General features: G+C 43.2%; 1 protein-coding gene across 2 annotated transcripts in view; it reads right to left on the bottom strand.

The window, feature by feature from the left end:
- Positions 1-19,550, bottom strand: part of Fbxl13 (F-box and leucine rich repeat protein 13) — a 265,793-nt gene that overhangs the window by 50,572 nt on the left and 195,671 nt on the right. Inside the window, exons 13-17 of one of the 2 annotated variants that reach the window (XM_012516486.2) lie at positions 15,623-15,721; positions 14,847-14,964; positions 14,592-14,754; positions 10,420-10,539; positions 9,361-9,487 (exon numbers count right to left, since the gene is read on the bottom strand). In XM_012516486.2, the coding sequence (XP_012371940.1) occupies positions 9,361-9,487; positions 10,420-10,539; positions 14,592-14,754; positions 14,847-14,964; positions 15,623-15,721 (627 nt within the window). The remainder of the gene's footprint in view (positions 1-9,360; positions 9,488-10,419; positions 10,540-14,591; positions 14,755-14,846; positions 14,965-15,622; positions 15,722-19,550) is intronic. The other variant, XM_023724307.1, reaches the window with a different exon arrangement.

Below are 19,550 nucleotides of genomic sequence, written 5' to 3'. Positions count from 1 at the left end.
AACCACTAAGACAACAAATGCAATGTATTATTGAAACTGTGCTAGTAATAGGTTTTGAAATTGTTGCATTGCTATTTCTCAATAAAATTATTTTTAAAATAAAAAAAAAAAAAAAACATGGCTGAAATAGAATCCAGCATCTTGTCTCTAAGCCCTAATCCCTCTCTTAGGCTCTTTTCTTGGCTGATGACACTATCATGCCCGAAGTGATCAAATAAAAAGCCTTGCTACTGTCTGACTGCACAAACCCTACCTCCATTCCCATGTCAAGGCATTCCTCAGGCTCTGCAAAGCGACCCCTAATATGTCATTATCAAGCTGTCAGTATTTCTAGCCATCACTGCCCTCGCTCACCCCTTCTTGGCAGATCCTCCACCCTGACATCACAGTTACGACCCTTGTGCACAGATCCACACTCGCCCTTCCACTTTCTCCTCCAGTGGCTGCCTACTGCATGTAGTCTGAACCATTCTGCAGACCACCCAAGTCATGCCCGTCCTGTCCTCCTTCTCTATCTCCAGCCTTGTCCCCAGCCATGGGGACAAGGTCCATCAGCACTGAGTCATCGGTGGCTCCCGGAGCCTGACCCTCTGTCCTGTCTCTCTCTGCCCTTCCCACCTGCTTCTCCCTCCACCCAGGAAGACAGCTCCTGCTTCACTTCAAATACAGCTATTACAGCTTTCAGCTGCTCTTCACAAGCCTGATTAGGGTGCCACAGGGGACACACGCAGACAAGCTCACGCTCCAACTCAGTCACCACTGTCACACACACCTCCCTCAGAGCAAGCAGCTCTCCTACATGCTACACTTGCTAAGGTGTCAGGATGGTTAACACGTGCCAGGCACTGTGCTAAGCACTGACATGCACTGTCGCTTCCTTTAACCCCTCAGCGACATGGAAGCAGTCAGTAGTACTGCTGTGTTAGAGAAAGGGAAATGTACTAAGATCTGAGCAGTGTGCAGAAGGCTCCCAGTGTGGCTCGGTTAGGCAGAAGGCGAACCCACACTCAGCTCAGGCTGTCCGGAGCTTTCAACTGTAAGTGCCATTCATTACTTTACTGGTGCTGTCTCTAGACTATCTTGATCAGCACCATGCCTCACGGTTGAATACTCTCAGACCTGGGCGGTGTCTGGTGCATGGTCCAGTGAATGCTGGCTGAAGGAAGGATCAGTTCTGCACAAAGTTGCCTTCTGTGAACCCAGGTCTCTCTCCTCTTGTTGGCACACTGAGGATTCTTGGGGGGGATGCAGCTCCTTTTGGGTTGTTTGAATCTGTGTTTCTATTCTGTGTGCTCCTTTGTGAAAGATGAGCCCTGTTTGCTGCTCCCTGCCACTTTCTTTTGGGAATAAAGAACAAAAGCTTGTTCTTGGAAATGCGGATTATTTTAAAATCACTGCTAACACTACCTTGTACAATATGCTTGAAAATTTCTCAAAGAACCATATTAATTAGCAATTACAACTTTACAATAATAGTTAACCTTTTCTTCTCAGCTGTTTTGTTCATTTCTACTTACTTGACGGTTAGCATGAATTTTCTAATCGCACTCCTTCTTAAATGACAAGGGCTTTGTACAATCTGACCTAATTTACTGACCTACAGGGCTAATGGGAAGCTGGCTTTGCTCCACACAGAGATAGGTCCCCTGGCTGAGCTGTTTGGGCGGGAAAGGAGGCCCCAGTCCGTGCTGCCTCGTAATGGGGCAGGCCTGGTGGCTGCCTGGCTCCATTGAGTGGAGGCTTGTGCTGCCACAGGGGCTTCTGGAGGGAAGGCAGACTCCTGCCGCTGGTGTCTGTTTGCACTGGTTTTGGCAGGTACTTTCGAGAGCAGGAGACAAGGGCTATAGTCCCTGTGAGGGGAAACCTCTCTTGCTGTGGTTGGGGGACCAGGAGACTAAGGAAAGGGTTAAGGAGAAACCCCACTCCATTTGGGAACTACAGTTGAGCCAACTTTTTGTTCTGTGCTTTTTCAAAATTCAAAGCAAGTTTCTTTGCCTCTGAGTTACCCCTCTGTCTTTTAACTCTGGCTTCTATTTCTTGAATCCCAAAGGACTGCATGTGCTTCCTGCTTCAGATGTTCCCTGTGCCAGAGCTCAGTCTGTGTGTGCGCGAGTGTGCACGCACATGTGTGTGTGCAAAGAGGTGGTCTCTGCGCCTGTCTCATCACATGAGGACCCACAGCTGCAAGCACTCCCTCTCCCGCTCAGCGCAGCTGAGCAAATGCAGAATCCTATGGAGCTCTGAGCCTCTGGCTGAGAGGAAGGAAATCCTGGCTTGAGTCAAGCACCCTGAAGACAGGATGGCCTGGCCTCTGCCCTCAGGAAGCTTAAGGTGTGGCAGAAGCAGAGTAAGTATTAGAAATAACAAGCTCAGTGCTTTGGTGGAGGCAGAGAGAACGTGCAGGAGAAACAGCAACTCCAGGAAAGTTTCCCACGATGGACACCCAAGCATAGCCAGCGAGAGAGAGGGTGCTGATTTGAAATCACATACAGTGAAACTTTGGTTTGCAAGCATAGTTCATTCTGGAAACATGCTTGTAACCTAAAGCACTTGTATATAAACTGAATTTTCCCCTAAGAAGTAATGGAAACTCAGTCTTGGGGAGTGTGCCAACATAGCACACAAGACAAACTGTCCTATTTCCCCAAGCCCTACCCTGAAAGCTCCCTAAGAATGGATTACACTGTGAGTCTAGGAAAAGATAACTACAGAATAAAAACAAGAGGGGGTGTTAGGAACAGAATACAGAGAGGGGAGGCTGAAGGGAAGCGACAGGAAGCTCACTCTGGGAGTGCACTGGAAAGGGGGGTGAGCAGGGGGCCTGGAGAGAGTTGGGTGCTCCACACTGCAGCAATCTGCAGGCCACTTGGGCTTGTCCTGTGTGTGGCACAGAGGCCCTCTTGGTCCCAGCAAGGGGGCCACAGGCTCAGAGGGGCATGGACCCAGCTTCAGAGGAGGGCTGTTTAGGCAGGAGAGGGTAGAAAGGGCAGTCATGCTGGACCTGAGGCAGAAGCTGTCAGATAAGAGACAGACCACGCAGTGACGGCTGCTGCTCACACACGGGCTTCCATCTGACTGTTACTCAGGAAAGGAGCTAGAACTATCTGAAACTCGACAGCCTTATTCAATTAAAATTAACATGGAAACCAAATGCAACATTCAATTGTTTTTTGACAGTTCAATTTGAAAACAATTTGTATTATCAATAACTTATGAGCCATTGTCACAGGCCATTCTAGTAGATGATTAAAAAAAAAAAAAAAAAGACCCATGCTGCAATGGGACAGAGATGAGATGAACATTAGGAACCAAAGAACACTGATTTAGAAAAGTATTTAGAGAATTAATGAACTAATTAATGAATGATTTCAGGGTTCTATAATTGTCATTAACATTAGTGATTAAATGCTCAATTCTATCTACCCAGGCAAGGAAAACAAAGAAGCACATTCCAGGGAGACAACGTTAAGGCGTACAAGGGTCCTGAGGTAGACAAGAATTCGGCTTGAGGAGCTAGAAGGCGGCACTGGTGCTGGCTGGGAGGGAATGAGCTGAATGGGGGCTTCAGATGGTATCACACGGGTGGGGTGGGAGTCTGTTTAATTGATGGAAAATGTTCTTCAAGCCTGTGTCTCCCCCTGAGTTACATTTCTCTGATTTGTTAGACACTGCTGGTTACGTTCACGCACTCCAGCCCCGACTGAGCTCACCTGCTTCCTTACCACCTTGTGGACTGACTTTCTTGTTTTAGTTTCTTTCATGGACTCATCTTCCTCCCAGCCCTTATGACCTTCCACTGTGTTCTTCCAGGTGTACACTGCATGTCTTACTTTTTATCATTGCTGAGACAAAATACCCAACCCCAAAGTTAGCAGGTGAAAGGTTTACCTGGCTCACAGTTCAAGGATATTTGTATGTCCCTTATATCTTATCCAGGCCACTTGCCCTTAGGACCGGTAGCACTCACACCCGGGATGGGGTATCCTTCATCCTACCCAGAATGATGCCAAACTAATTAGTGGACTAATTTAGCAATCATACTCCCATAGCCCCAGTGTCACACACTCCAGATCCAGCCACCTCCAAAAAGCCCCATCCGCGACTGCATGAGGCTTTGTGGGGGTGCGTGGACACAAGCCATAACACCTCGCCCTCCTGGCCTCCCTGACAGTCTTGGCTGACATCCCTCCTCTGTCACAGTGGCAGCCCTGACTGCAGGTCCAGTCACCATCTCTTTTCCCATCTTTGGCCTGAATATAGCACAGATTCTCACTCAATTTGGTAAAATGGAAATAATCTTTTCCTCAAAACCTGTGACTTTTCTTAGATTATGTAACTTTTTTGAAGTAGGAATTCCATCCACTGAAAGCCAGATTGTAAAAATCATTAGATCTTAGCTTTGTACAACCAGTCAGCCTCCAATGCCTTCAAGTCCTACCTATTATGTATTATTGAATTAGTCTTCCAGACTAATCCCAGCCTGACTGCCTTCAAGAAGGCCTCTTCCTGGGCCGGCCAAATAGCTCAGTGGATTAAAGCACCTACAAGCAGGCGCAGGGTCCCAGGGTTCAATCCCGGGCCTGCCATGCCAGCCCCATCCCCGGGCGTGCTGAGATGGTAACTGAGACTGGGTGTGGTGGCACTTGCCTGTAATCCCAGTTCTTGGGAAGCTGTAAACAGGCAGATCACTGAGTAGGATCTATTGGTGAGACCCCGAACACCCTATAGATCCTTCCCTAAAATACAAAAAAACAAAAAAGGTCTCTTTATTTCTAACTCCTGAAATACGTCCCACTGGTCTCTGTGCCTAGTTTTTCTACCTCAATTTATCGCCCAGAAAACAGGTCCCATAAGCTACAACAGGAGGCTTGCTGTGACTTGACACTGAACACCCCTTTTTTACTGGTTCAAGTGCAGACTTCCTGGAACAGCATGAAATTCCCCCCTGGAGCATCTCTGTCCCATAGCGCGTTCTAGCAGATGAAGCTGCGCAGAGTTCCCTGAGCAGTTGTGTAACTACACGCCTCTGCCCTGAGGATCTCTCAGTTGACAGTTCGTTTTTCTGCCCCTCTGTCACTATGCCTGTTATACCCTATTGAAAGGACTCACACCCACTCTTCCAAATTGGGCTGTAGAGAGCAGGTCACATTCGGTGACCAAAATGCCCAGCGCGTGTTCCCTCAGGCAATGGGTATTTATCAAGTGCCTGCTACTCTAGGGCTTCGGGAAAACAGTGAACAAACCAAGCCTCAGTGCTGATGGCTCTCGCACTCTGGTAGGGGAGCTCCAGAGATGGCCCCAACAGCAGGAATCACGGTCTGCAGCTTATGTCGGTTTTTTTTTTTTAAAGTCTGGGTAAATGAAAGAGTATCCTTAAACCACTGCCTAAACACACCATCTGCAACACTGGTCTGACTCATTTTTTCCTTGGACAACAAAGATGGCAGTGACTAAGGCAACAAAAGACACAGAGTGAGCTGCCCTAATTGTGGATCCTGTGGTCTTGAGTAAATCGTAATTCTCGCCATGAGCAGAAAACATTTTCCCATATACATGGAAAACATTTCCCATATAGCCCATATTTAAGTAATCCTTAGGGCAGGAAGGCAATGGATAACATTGCACTTAATTAGGTATTTCACAAAGCTGTGGAAGGTCAAAGCTTTCCGAAGGTACCTGGCCCTGTCTGCCTCGCAAGCAACGTCTCTCCACATCTCCTTGTGATCCACCCGAACCCAGGTGTGTGGATTTCTTGGTTCTCACAGTGTGACACTTCTGCATTCTCCTGCTGCTGTTTCCATGGCTCGTAATACACCTCCTCTCTCCTCTTGGAGCATACGGTCTTCCTCCAGCCTCTGAGCAGGGGAGGCTGCAGTTCTCCTTATTCTCTTTGCCAGCGCTTGCCCCTCCAGAACGTAGGTGCTAGAAGGAGGGACCACGCTGCACCCCTAGCTCTAAGTTCAACAAGGGGAAGGGATCTGTTACTGCCCCAGTAGGGTGCTTTTAGCTGAAAGAAGAGACAACTGAGAAGAATTGAGAAGTAAACATTATTATTAGAAAACATAAGAAATGTTCTCCCAAAAGGCACAACTGGTTATTCTTCATTTCTGGTGCATATGTGCAAAACATTCCAGCATGTAAAGTCTGAGTTTGAGCCTGCAGTCATGAAATTTGCACTTCATCAGAACTTTGGTTCAAGCTGGTGTTTAGCTGCCCAACTTGACATCTGGCCTGACTCATCTTAATTTGACTGTTTGAGGTTAGCTTTCACAGCTGTTGTAGCAATGTTATGTCAATCATTTATCTTTTAAATCAAAATTTAACTGGCTCAGAGGAACAAAGCAACAACCTCCGGAAGACTTATTTTCTGATCATTCTGCAGAAAACAATGGCTATCTATTTGCAGCCCTCTGAAATTATGTATATTCTTCAGAAAAACTAAAAACAAAGAATGGAACAATAGGAAGTACATTCTTAAATTTTAATTTGTCCTCAGTATGGTCTTTGGAAATAAATTTCTCTAATTGCTAAAAATCTCAAGCTGTAGCATTTAGTCCTCACCCATACATTCAGCAAGTATTCACAAGGCAGCGCAGCTTGTGATAAGTTCTGTGCTGGAATCCAATCTTGATGTTTTCTTATGTGCTTTGATGCTGTCCTTCTAGTTACCCTGTGACCCTTCAGACAACAGCTGGACACTCTACTCACACATGCCAGGAGAAGGTTCTCACAGAAGAACACAGGGAAGAAAAAAAAAAAACCTCTTGGGCATTTAAGCTTCAAAAGCCTAAACTTTAAAAGACTTAGGGCATAACATTTGAAAGCATGTAAACATTTTTTTCTATCCTGGATTAGACAAAGAATCTATGCCAAATGCAAATGAAAGGAGAAGACAAGAAGGGAGGAATGGAGAGGAGAACAAAGAGGAAAAGTTCAGGAGAGGAGATGATAGGGGGAGAGGTGGAGAGGGGAGGGGTGAACACAGAGAAGAGCAAGGGGAAGAGCACTGTGGGACCTTAACCCCACCTGCTGCAGACCTGTTCTGCTGGAGACGAAGTTGGACCCTATGCACAACGTGGGGATGTAAGATTAAATGAGAACTTGTTCTACCACCCCTAGAAGGACTGCTAAGAAGAACAAGCCACTACACATTCCCTGTGTTCATCATTACATCACTTAAGATCCAAAATAAAAACAGAAACGACTGAGTATTGAAAACTGAGGAATTTTAACAGGAAAGTAGCTTCATTTGCAGTAGAGAAATAGGCAAATGCCAAATCAGGAGATTAGGCAAATGCTAAATCAGTGGCCGTAGGAAGCCACTACTGTCCCTATGCTGGAAGGGCAATGGGAAAAGACAGGAGTATGGACCTGTGGCTCAAGGTCACCAAAGAAGCTGAAGCCACAGCAGCCCTCTAGGGAGAAACATTCCAGGAAAGATACACAGCTAATGGTGATGCAAAGAAGGGGACAGAGCCCTTCTGTGAACTCACTAATGCCTCCCAAGCCACAACTTGGACTCCAGCTGACATGGACCAGCCACTGCAAAGCAGAGCAGGGCAGGCTGAGGCATGGGCCTATGGACAGAATGTCACAGAGGTTGACTGGGATGATAGACCTCAGACAGATTCATAGGGTCACCTCACTCTGGCAAGGCCCCAATCATGGCAGACACAACAAGGAAGCCTGAAGATCTGAAGTGAACTTGGACCTGGGACAAAGAACACACACGAGGGATCTGAAACTAAATGCCAGATGGGCCGTGGGCACTTCCATGAATCCCAGGTTATTTGGACCACAACGCTGGGGAGGATGAGACACTGAGCCACACTTGGAGCTGTACTACTCTCCTTCACCCTACTCATCTCTCACACTTGAGAGACTGTGAGGATGCACGAGGACCTGGCAGGACAGAGGCTGAGTGTGCTCATAGACAAGGGGAAGAAAGCATTCAGACCAGTGAGCAGACAAGTCCTTCCTTAAAGGTGTGCTGTGGCTTTAGACACACATAGAAAGTCCCACCAGCCTGCTGGAAAAGGCCCTGAAGCTGAGATTTGCTCTCAGGCTTCAGGGATGAATAGCAATTCAGCAAGCAGAGGGAGAGTGAGATGGAACTGGAGTGTTGCAAACTGGCTGAGAAAGGGGCTGTGATCTGTTAACTACAAAATCCAAGGACAGGTGGGCAGAGCAGTTCTCACTCTCTGTGTGTGGACTTCTCTGAGAACTCAAGCAGCTCGGGCTAGTATACCTAGGCCCGACATCACCCTGAGGAGTGGATAGCACCAAAAGGAGACCTCCGCCCTTGTGTACCTTCACAGTCGTCCACCCTCTTGCTGTACAGTGTACTTTTCCTAATTTCTCCACACTCAAATTTCCTCTGCTGAGCCTGTTACTTTTCCTACCTTTAATAAACGTAAAACCTTGCTACCTTTTGTGCTTGTCTTGACTAATTCTTCGCTCAATACATAAAGAGCTTAGAAACTACTTGTAGAAAAAATACCAGCACCTCAAAACTGAGGAGGGGGGAGAGGAAGGGGGAAGGAAAGGGAGTAAGGGGAGGAAGGAGAGGAGGAGGAGGAGGAGGAGGAGGAGGAGGAGGAGGAGGAAGAGTTCTCACCTCCATGGTCTTCTTGCAGCCATCCCAGTACACTCAGTACATAACACTCCTTGTTTATGAGCAGTGCCTTGAGAGCTTTCAGAAACACAGCCAACCCATAACTTCCACTCCTTAGATTAATCAGTGAGGCTGTGCTGCAGTGGTGGGATGGGTGTGTCCTAGGTTGTGGCTCTGAAGAGCATATCAGCAGCTCATAGGAAATGAGTTCCTTTAAATGCGTCCTTTCAGGGCTGGGGGGATAGCTCAGCCGCATAAGTACCTGCCTTACAAGCATAAGGTCCTGAGTTCAATCTCCAGTACCGCAAAAAAAAAATAATAATAATAATAAACAAATGTGTCCTTTTGTGGACTTTATGAGCCTGTTTCTGAATTTAGTCTTCAATTAAAGACTTAGATCTCACAGCACTCATTTTCAGAATAAGCAGTCATAGTAAAAATATAAAAGTATATTTAAGCTATCTAAAATACCAAGCTTCTGCAAAGAAATAAACTTCAGGTTGTCAAGTAACACTTCGATCCTAAAATTACTGAATTTTCTATTCTTTAATCAGAGAAACAAGACTGATTTACAAACAGCCTCACATATCACTCTTCTAGAAACAATATTTTAAATTTGCCACTTATAATCTAATAATTTAAGGAATAAAACTAACTGTTGTTCTCTTTATTATTTAAAATCAGAAAATAATTATATTATGAAAAACAATAATAAGCCTTTGACTTTTTTTTTTTTTTTTTTTTACCTCATTAGAAATGACTGTTCCAGAGAGATCCAGTGATACCAAAGAAAAGAGGTTTGCAATATGTTCAATTCCTTGGTCCGTCAAATGTTCACAATTTCGTAAACTCAAGTAGTTTAAATTTTGGCAGCTGAAAGCAAGCAACATGAAGAATTAATTCTAGCTTTCAATCATACCATCATTACGAACTTCTTTGTATAAAAACTATCTGGAGGGGCTGGTGAGATGGCTCAGTGGTCTAAAGCACCTACTTAGAACAAGCTAAGCTAAGCAAAGCACAGGGACGTGGTTCAATCCCCCAGCACCACATGCCAGCCAGCCCCGCCCCCTGGTGGGCTGAGCTGGCCACACACACACAAAAATATAAAAAAATAAAAAAAATAAATAAAAACTATCTGGAAGAAAAGGAATGATATGGAAGCAAGGATTTTCCTTTTTTCAACACAAGTGTAAACCTAAAAGTAGAAAATAAGTTGGTATTTTAAAGTTGGAAGAAAGGAAGGTAGATTATAAGATTTTCTTTTAGCTTCATATCGTGGTTTCTAACATGCCACACACACACACATATCACGGGGACACAAGGGCGATCACAGACACGCCCTGATGAGCCGCTACTGAGGGCAAGGTGAAGCACCACACTTATCCCTTACATATGTGCTGCTCGAATTGAGCTGGCCCTTAGTGAACACAAGACCTCTGACACGGGGTCCAAAATAAACCAGCCAGCATGAGCACTTCTTGGGAAATGCTGGAGGTAAGGTTTCCAAAGACAATATCCTTGAAAATTTCAAAGAAGTCGCCCACATACAGATATTCCATACTTCATGAATGACTCCATCTTAACTTTTCTTTTAGGTTACAATAATAAGAAAATGGCTCAGATAGAGTCAAAAGTGGTTCAGTTGTTGAGGTCAGTGTCTTTGATTTGATTTCACTGAGGACAGGACCAGCTTCTGGGCATCCCAATTGCTTGCAGTCTTTGCTTTGAGGTCCATCTATGACCTCTCATATAGCAAATACACAGGTACTAATGCTATGAGGTAGAAGATTGCTCTGGCATACCACTCGGCGAGTTTCACAAGAGAGATGTCACTCAGGTTCACGCAATTACTTAAGTTGAGCTCTCTTATTCTGATACTTGAAGGACCATCAAGAAATTGCTTCAGTCCTGTATCACCAATCCTGGAGAAAAGAGAAAGCTTCATATGTTATGTCTTGTATGAACATATAGGATGCCATTAAAATGATAGTTTCTATACCATATATTTGCAAAATAGTGAAAGATACCTCATTCAGGAATTTTGTTGGCATTTAAAACCAAATTTGATCAGGTAACTTTAATGGAATGGGAAATGTATAAATGATAGTAACAAGAAATATTAATAAAAATGTTATTTTTGTTTATGTGTTCATTTAATTAAGCACAATTCTTAATAACACAAATGGGCTCTTCTCCCAGGTTAAAATGTAATGAAGTTAAGCAATCTATGATACAATTTCATGCAACAGAAACAGACCAAAATTTAGCACACAGAAACCAAGACTGACAGCCAAACAGCTGCTAGCATCTTGGAGAAATTTCTGCTAAATACAAGGTCAGTTCAGCCAGATTTAAACCAATGGGTGGCCTACAGATCTTTTCTTGAACCACAAAAACCTGATGCTGGAAAAGACTTGGCCTCAGCCTTCCTGCTAAGTCCTAACAAGAGTCAGCATGAGCCGCTGTGTCCATCCTGCTTCATAACCAGCTGGAGATCTGCTCCATGCCCTCCCTTCCTCCCACGGGGACATTTATTTCTAATTATATTTTCAGTGAGCTCAGCAATGTACTGAGAGTATACTTCCTCTAGGGTCTAAACTGTGGCAGAGTCCACTGAAGCATCTTGTCAACTATACTTCTGGAAACAGAAAATTTTCATTGAATTTAAAATTAACTTGCATATCTTGAGTAAAATACAAGAAGGAAATTCCATTTTATTTCACATATTAGTATAGCTAGGATGAAAGATACCAATAAACACACATATGGGTCTCTGTAATCTATCACTATGCCATACATAGACACAATCTTTGTGTCTTCAGTGGCAAATGCTTTTCCTGCATCTTCCAGTTCTGGATCTTAGGAACTGGCTGTGGAGCAGCAGCTGGGTGGTTCTAGGTCAGGGTGTTTCTGGAGTTTGCAGTCAAGATAGCCTTGCTATTTTCCGGGTTCCTGTTGCATGGAGGATTGTTGTCCATCCTTTGACTTTCAGTCTATGAATTTCTTTTTTAATTAAATGTGTTTCTAAGCTATGAAAAACTGTGACCATAAACACCCACTATAAACATGGGGATGCAAATATTGTTGAGGTCTGATGATTTTCATTCTTTTGGGAAAATAACAAAAAAAGAGAAAAACTATGTCAAATGGAACCTCTAGTTTTAGTTTTCTGAGGAATCTCCACATTAATTTCTACAGTGGTTGCTGCAGTCTACACTCCCATCAATAGTGAGGAAGGGCTCCTTTACTCCACAACCCTGTCAGCATTTGTTATTGGTTGATTTCTTGGTAACAGTCACTCTTTCTTGAGTGAGATGGAAATCTTAATTTGCATCTTTCGTATGACCAGTGATGTTGAAATGGTTTTCATGCATTTACTTGCCATTTCTACATCCTCATCTGAGACGTGTCTAATCATTTCAGATGCTCATTTTTGGGTTGGGCCTTTAAATTTGGGGGGGCGGGGCTGAGGTTTTTGAAAATTTTAAAATATATTCTAGATAATAATCCTTGGTCTGAGGGACAGCCAGCACAAACATTTTCCCCATACTGTGGGTTGTCTCTTCACTCTGCTGATTTCTTTTGCTGTGCCAAAATTTTTTAATAAGATCAGATTCCAATTGTTGATTCTTTGTGATACTTCCTGTGCATTTGGGGTTATGTCCATGAAGTCTTTGCCTGTACCAGTGTCTTCAAGAGTTCTATCTGTTTTATCTTCCAGCAGATTTAGACTTTCTGGTATTTAATATTTACATTTTTATCCATTTCAATTTAAGTTTAGTGCATGGTGAAAGATGTGGGTCTAGTTTTAATCTTTGGCACATGGAATGCCAGTGTTTCCAGATTTGTTTATTAGGCATTTATTAAAGAGGCTCTCTTTTCACTGATAAATGTGTTAGGCTCTTTTGTGAAAGATAAAGTGGCAGAGTATGTTTGTAGTTATTTCTATCATCTTCTAGTCTGTTTCATTGTTTCTCTGGTCAGTTTTATTTGCCAGTACCATGCTGTTTTTTAAAACATAATTTTATTGAGAAACAAATAGCAATGAGACAGTTTTAAAACCAATTACTAGTATAGTTTCAATAATTAATACATTGCATATTGTTGTCTTAGTGGTAACTCATGGTACAAGATGCAGACATGATAACCTGTCCACAAATACTATTAGAATAAATCTCTCTATTCACTGATTTTTTTTTTTTTTGAACTGGGGATTGAACTCAGACCCTTGTGCTTGCCAGGGAAGTGCTTATTCCACTGAGCCATCTCCCCGGCCCACACTGAATTAAGAGAATGCAGCTGTATATCTATCCTATTTTGAATATACAGATATAAAATAGTCGTTCATTTGTAGCCCCTTTTTTGTTTAGTTTTGTCAGAGAAGGGTATTCCATTGTCATTCAGATATTGTAGGTTCGTGAATTCAGCAAAATATTCCAATATAGTCCAGTAGTCCGTAATAGTAGTGGGTTATCCATAGGATTGGCAACGTCATAAGTTGTTGACTTGAGCCTTTTACAGCCCAGCATATTAATATAGATTTACTTTTGATACCTCATTTTTATACTTTTCTTCTGGATGGTTAAGACCAAGATAAAGCAAAACCTATATAACAAGAAATGTAACTTTTATATCTGATAAGTTCAGTCAAATCCCCTCAGGATTTATCCTGAAATCCTGTACCACTGTTTGTAGATCTTTTGAGTACCATGCTGTTTTTATCACGTTAACTTTGCAGTATAATTTCAAGTCGGGGGCTGTGATGCTTCCTGCCTTTGCTTTGTTGCCCAGAAATGTTTTTGCTATTTTAGATCTCTTCTGGTTTCAAATGAATTCTAGAATTGTTTTCCCTAATTCCATGAGATATGCCCTTGCTATTTTGATTGGGATTGCATTAATTATGTGTTGTATTTACTTTTCTCATTGCTAAGACAAAATATCCAATGCTCAAAGATATCTGATATTTATTTGTTGATTTTTTGGTCTATTTGACATATTTGTGACAGTGGAGTATTAAGATTTCCTGTTAAAATTGTATTTGAGCTTATTTGAATTTTTATGTCCACTAACATTTGTTTTTTATAGTTGGGTGTACTGGTATTTGGCTGGGTTTGGAATGTTCATGTCCAACGTCATGAACTTGACCATTGGCCAGAGGCTTCAATTCTTCACTGGCTGTAGGCTGTAGGCCTCATTTCTTAATTGAGGTTGTTCCCATTCCAAATCCTATGTCTCTCCTAACCACCTCTCCACTCATGCTGCCTTACTGCTATAATCATAGGACCCATGGGCTAACAGTTTATAGCTTAATTTATAACTCTCACTTGTCTTATGTTTTCCCAATATTAGCCATCTTTATTGTGGATCAAATGATATTTGTTCTCATCTTGCCCTATAAAAATATAGGAAATCTACACAGATAAGAGGCTAAGATATCCTCTGAAGAAGAGTTTTTAGAAGAAATTTGATCCTTGACCACTTGAGAACAACAAGCTAGTAGCCCAATAGCACTGGCTCCTCTGAAAAGAGTTTCAATAAGAATTTCCCACTTGCCCACTTGTCAAAAAAAATCCACATAGAAGAAATCTGTACCAAAGAAAAAAAATCCCACAATTAGAATGGTTCTTCAAAAGTAAGTCAGAAAGTCTAGTTTGGAAAATAACCTGTTAACTGACCTACCTGTGGGAACCCTCACTATGAAACGTAGCCCATGATTCACTTTATATCACAGGAGTGTGTAATTCTTCATCCTGAGATTTCCTGGGTCTCCCATTACCTGGTCCTTTCACATTACCACAGACAATGATGGGCTCATGGTGAGAGGGCTGGGTCCCCCTCCTTGTTCCAACAGAACTCTGCACTTATGTCTACCAGCTTTCCTATGTAACCCACCAGCCAGGAGCTTCTTCATAAAAGGGACTGTTGCATCCTCAATATCCAATATTTGTTGAATATGGACTAAATGGCTTCTTACCTTACACAGTTTGTCAAGTTCAACACAGTGAGTTTCTTCAAAAGTGAGAGTGACTTGAGGCTACCATCTGTTATTCCCTTGCAGTCGACCATGTAAATGTGGTTGATATCTGGATAATTCTTGTCTATAAATTTGAAAGATGCATCAGTGATCCTTTTATTTCCTGTTTAAAAGAAGAAAAGTATTGTAGTTGTAATGCCACAGAAGCAAAAGTAAAACAAAACATGATAGAACCACATTTTAAATATCATAGACCTTCAAATCGGATCTTCCTGAGGTTACACGTAGAAAGAGCGTCGAAAGTACTATCAGAGATATGTGGTGAACCAATGAAAACCACTGATGCAATAGAGTGGCACTTCTCCACTAAAGCCTTTGGGAAAAAAGATAATTAAATTAACCACACTGTACAGAACAAGCTCAGTAAGGTAATGAGGTCATCCTTCACTTTCAATACATACATAAACAGATGTGCTAGCCATTAAATGTTCCTGATTTTGAAAAAAATGGTTTTTTTCAGTATGATGTAATATACTCACATGTGAGTAATGCAGATGAATCAGAATTCAATCATGTTACAGAAGAATTGGAAAATATGAGAAGATGGAATGCTGAAAAAAATCATTACATTTGACAGCTTGACATGGAGAATTGAATTTAAGTTAATCAGGATGGGGGCTAGTACTTGGACGGGAGAATGAAATTTCAATTCTATGCTCAGACTAACACACCCCTGAGACAGAAATATCCTAACCATAAAACAAAGGTTTTTTTTTAAAGTACTTAAGAATTGAAATGTTGAAATATTTTGGCAAGTACACTTGTATGTGTGTGCGTGAGCATATGTATGTGTGTGAGCCTTTATATGATCTTCTTACTATTAATGAAAACAAAAGACCAATTCACACTTTCCAATAATTCAAGGTTTTGCAGTGTACGCTGATGTAATGGCAGGCAAGAATTCTACCACTGAATCACCAATGCACTCATATAATGGAATTGAATGAAAAATCCGCTTCCCAGCCACCTACTTTCACACAGTTGTCCGTTAGGGTGGGCATGTCGTTTATAGTCAGGTGGACGATTCCAGAGCAGCTGTTCGCAATATTCCTGAAGCCCTGGACTGAAATCTAAATTGTACAAAGTAGGTGAAAATCATGGGGGAACACATTGCTATCACCTCTAATAAAACCCCAAGGTATTAAAAACCTCAGTGCATTATGACTTTGTTTCTTTTCAATCTTAAAACCATACAATAAGGCAAACAGAAGACAGGAGGGAAGAACAGTTTTGGTTTTTTGCTTTATCACTTTGTGCTTCATTGAGGTGAGGTTCACACAACATTAACCACTGAGGTAAGCCCTTTAGCTATTCATAATGCTGTGCGCCTACCACCCAGACCTGGTTCCAAAACACTTGCATCAAGAGAAAAGGAGATTTTGTACCTATTAAGCAGTTGATCCTCACCTCCTGCCTTTTCAGTGCCTGACACCACTAATCTGGTTCTGATAGTGAATGTTCATATGAATGAAGTTATATAATATGTGGTCTTTAGCATTGCTTTTCTTTAAGGTTTATCCAGTTACCACATGAATTCACATCTTGTTCCTCCTTAGAGTTTTGCTCATTTTTATAATGTCCTAGAGTAAAGAGAGATAGTCTGGTACAATGTTGGGAGTAAGGGTGCTAGGATTAAGGGATTTCTGGATCAGTCCACTGGTTGGATTGGCTATACCCTAATCCCAGTACCCTGGACACAATATAAGAGAAAGAGGCTCATCTTCCCTCCCTTATTGCTTTTGCTATCTTATGGGTGTCATGTACTGTTCTCCTCTGCCAAGTCCCTCTGCCAAGCCATCCTGCATTGGAGTCAGTCAAGTACATAACCTCTACAAACTCTGAGCCAAATAAACCTTTCTTCCTTTAACTTTGGGTGTTGGGTATTTGGCTTCAGTGATGGGAAAAGTAACACAAGAACACTGTCCATATCTATTCCACCCCATGAGTTCCAAGTGCTGAGCACAGTGTGTGACACAGGGTGGGTGAATGACTGAGCAGTCTTGAAGAACACAGCCATGGTGGAGCCAGGCCTGGCCATCAGTTCCCATCATAGCACACAACTCCAGGGATTAGGGCCCTTCCGAGTTCTTCCCCTGTTTCTCAGACCCTATTATAGTTTCCTAGCTACTGCCTCCTATAGTGGCTTGCACTAAATGAACAAACAACTTTTTCCTCTTAGAAGCATCTTTGTGAAAAGATTTCTTGAGCATGGAAAAAAAATGACAGCAAGGAGCAGCCACAGCTGGGTGATTCCCTAAAACAGAGCCAAAAACTGGTGCCATTGACCAATGAGATTCATTTCTAGGCAAGGGAGTGAGAAGGAACCTCTGATAAGAGACTTTTGGTTTTGTCCTGGCATGAAGTGCAGAGTTTCCCACAAAGTTTATATTAGAATATCCAAAAAGACGTGTGGCTAATACTTTATGACTCAAATATCCCTGCCAGAATCTTCTAGGCCAAGCAACTATTAGTTGTGCTTCTCTTCACTGAAATAATAGGGATATAAATCAAAATTTTAAAACTGCCTTAGAGGAAAAAGCAAAATGTTTTGCCCGTTGAAATCCTAGGCCTCATCACAGATGATATCTGTGCATTTCTTGTGCAGGATTCCTTCTAACAACAGCTGGGATCTGAATAGCTCTTTGTTCAGTTGTGAAGTGACTTTGGCGTCCATTTTGGCACCAGCTGGAGTCTTGTGCCCCTGCCCTTTGCTGGGGAAGCCCCCACTGGTTAGCAAGTTGGGGTGACTGTTTCTCACCAATGGTGTCCACACCTCAAGTTCCTGCAGTTAGCTCTTGGGGTCAAAGGAGCTCTGGTGATACCAGAAAAACTCTCTCCTTCTGCCTCTAGGTGGGTCTGAAGCCGTCAGCGGACAACACTGTTGTGTGTGAAAGCAATAAACTGCCTGTGAGCCATAAGAAATGAAGACAAAAGTGGTTGGTACCAAAGAGCAGCTCAGATCCTTCTGTGTGCTCGAGGGCAAAGAAAGGAAGGAGCTCAGCACATCGGGGATCACATCTTACTGGGCTTCCACTTTCTGCTCCTTGTCTCTAACAATGCCTCCAAATCAGTCAGTTGGGTAACACAGAAAAGTTACAGATGCAGAGCCAGGCCCCGGCAACAGCTAGACACATCATCTGAGGTGGACACGACCCACACCGTGCTCCTGTCCCGTGTCCAGCTGCTTCTGTCATTCTCCAGCACTGAGCCCATGACTAATGTACCCTGAACGCTGTCAGCCCGACCCAGCCATCCTTCATGACCGCTTAGTGACCTCCCAGGAGACTGGCCGAGTGAGCAGCAGGAAGCATTGGAGAGAAAAGCACAGCTTTCCCTGCAAACAGTAGGCAACACAGTTTTATTGCATTCTGAGGCACCAGGGCACTCAACAGCAACACTCCACAGCACCTGTGGAGAGGTGAGGCTGAGAGGACCTGTGGAGAGGCTGAGAGGGCCTGATGGGGTCCCAAGGCTGTGAGGCCTGGTGGTTGTCCTGCCTCTCTGGAGGATCCTGTGGTTTCTGGATCTATTCACCGCTCCTGCTGTTCCCACCTTGACAGCGGGAAACTCCTCTGTCCCCTCCTGCCTTCTCCTGGGTAGCTCTCTCACATCTAGGAAGAGACCTTTCCTCCTCAGAGCCCAGAAGCCCACAGCCTTGCTCTGTGGCCACTGCCTCCTGTAGTAGTGGCCTGCACCTGCATGCAGACCCCTGCGGGGACACAGGAAGTGTTAGCCACTGCGGATCCTTTACACAGCACTGACAGAGGGCATGGCAGAGCTCTGTTAATAGCCCAGTTTGTTGGTGATTTGCTTATGCTGTGTAAATCAGAATTAGTAGTTCCAAAGGGGTGGAGGGCCAATAGGGCCAGTCCCTACAGCCTGCCAAGTTTATCTAAAACACTGTCAACCAAACATGAAAAAGTTTCACTTTCCAGTGTGAGTGAGGAGCTGGAATGCAAGCTGAGCAGGGCCTGCGGGTACCAGCTGTCCTGTTTCCAGCTGTTTCCCTCCTCTCCTTCCCTAGATCTGGAACCCAGCCTGCTTGCCCAGTGAGTCAGAGCTGTCATGGGCCAGAAGCAGGACAGTCCCAAGTGCCTGTCCTTTTCATGTAGGGCACCCTCTTGTTCTGTCACATAGTGGCCAAATTACCCACCTCCTGTTCCTCCTGGGTCACAGTGGGACCTTATCACCAAGTAACCAAGAGAATCGTCACTATAATTCTTCCTCCTTGCAACCCAGGGATCTACAGAGCTGGATTTGCTGAGCAGATTGGATGGTGGTTTCACAGCTACATGCTTTGCTCTGGTCCAAAGAATGGAAAGAGTTTTGAGGAACCATTCATAGAATTCTATGTGGAAGTCACTTCCTGAGATAAGGATGTGAGAAGGAACCAAAGTGTGGCTTTCAGGAAGCATAAGATTTTTTCCCACCCTTTTTTTCAGGAGTGGGAAATATAATCTTTGTCCCCTGAGATGCGTCATGTTGGCATCTGATTTGTCAAGATCTAAAAATTGTTGCCAGATGTTTAATTTTGACTAATAAAAATGCTTATGTGTTTTGTGTACAAAGAGATTATAGTAAGCTGTAGATGTTAAACAATAAGTATTTGTTAAGTTTTTTCTTCAATGTGATCAGCACAGAGGTATTTTAAAACTAATAATAATAAGCATTTACATTTACACATCCTATTTTTAAGATAAGGTCTCCATAAATTCAATAATTTTAAACATGGATTCAGAAAGGTTTATGTTAAAGTATTCCTTTATTAGGGAAACTGAGGCACAGAATTGAACCAGAGCTAGGTTTGGTGGTGCATGCCCATAATCCCAGCTCTTGGGAGGTTGAGGCAGAAGGATCACTGTGAGTTTGAGGCCAGCCTAAGCAAGTCAAGACCAGGAT

The sequence above is a fragment of the Octodon degus genome, unplaced genomic scaffold (assembly GCF_000260255.1).
Source record: "Octodon degus isolate 3935 unplaced genomic scaffold, OctDeg1.0 scaffold00108, whole genome shotgun sequence".
Taxonomy (NCBI): Eukaryota; Metazoa; Chordata; class Mammalia; order Rodentia; family Octodontidae; genus Octodon; species Octodon degus.
Note: the sequence above shows the minus strand (reverse complement) of the source record. Positions and strands in the feature narration are given on the sequence as shown.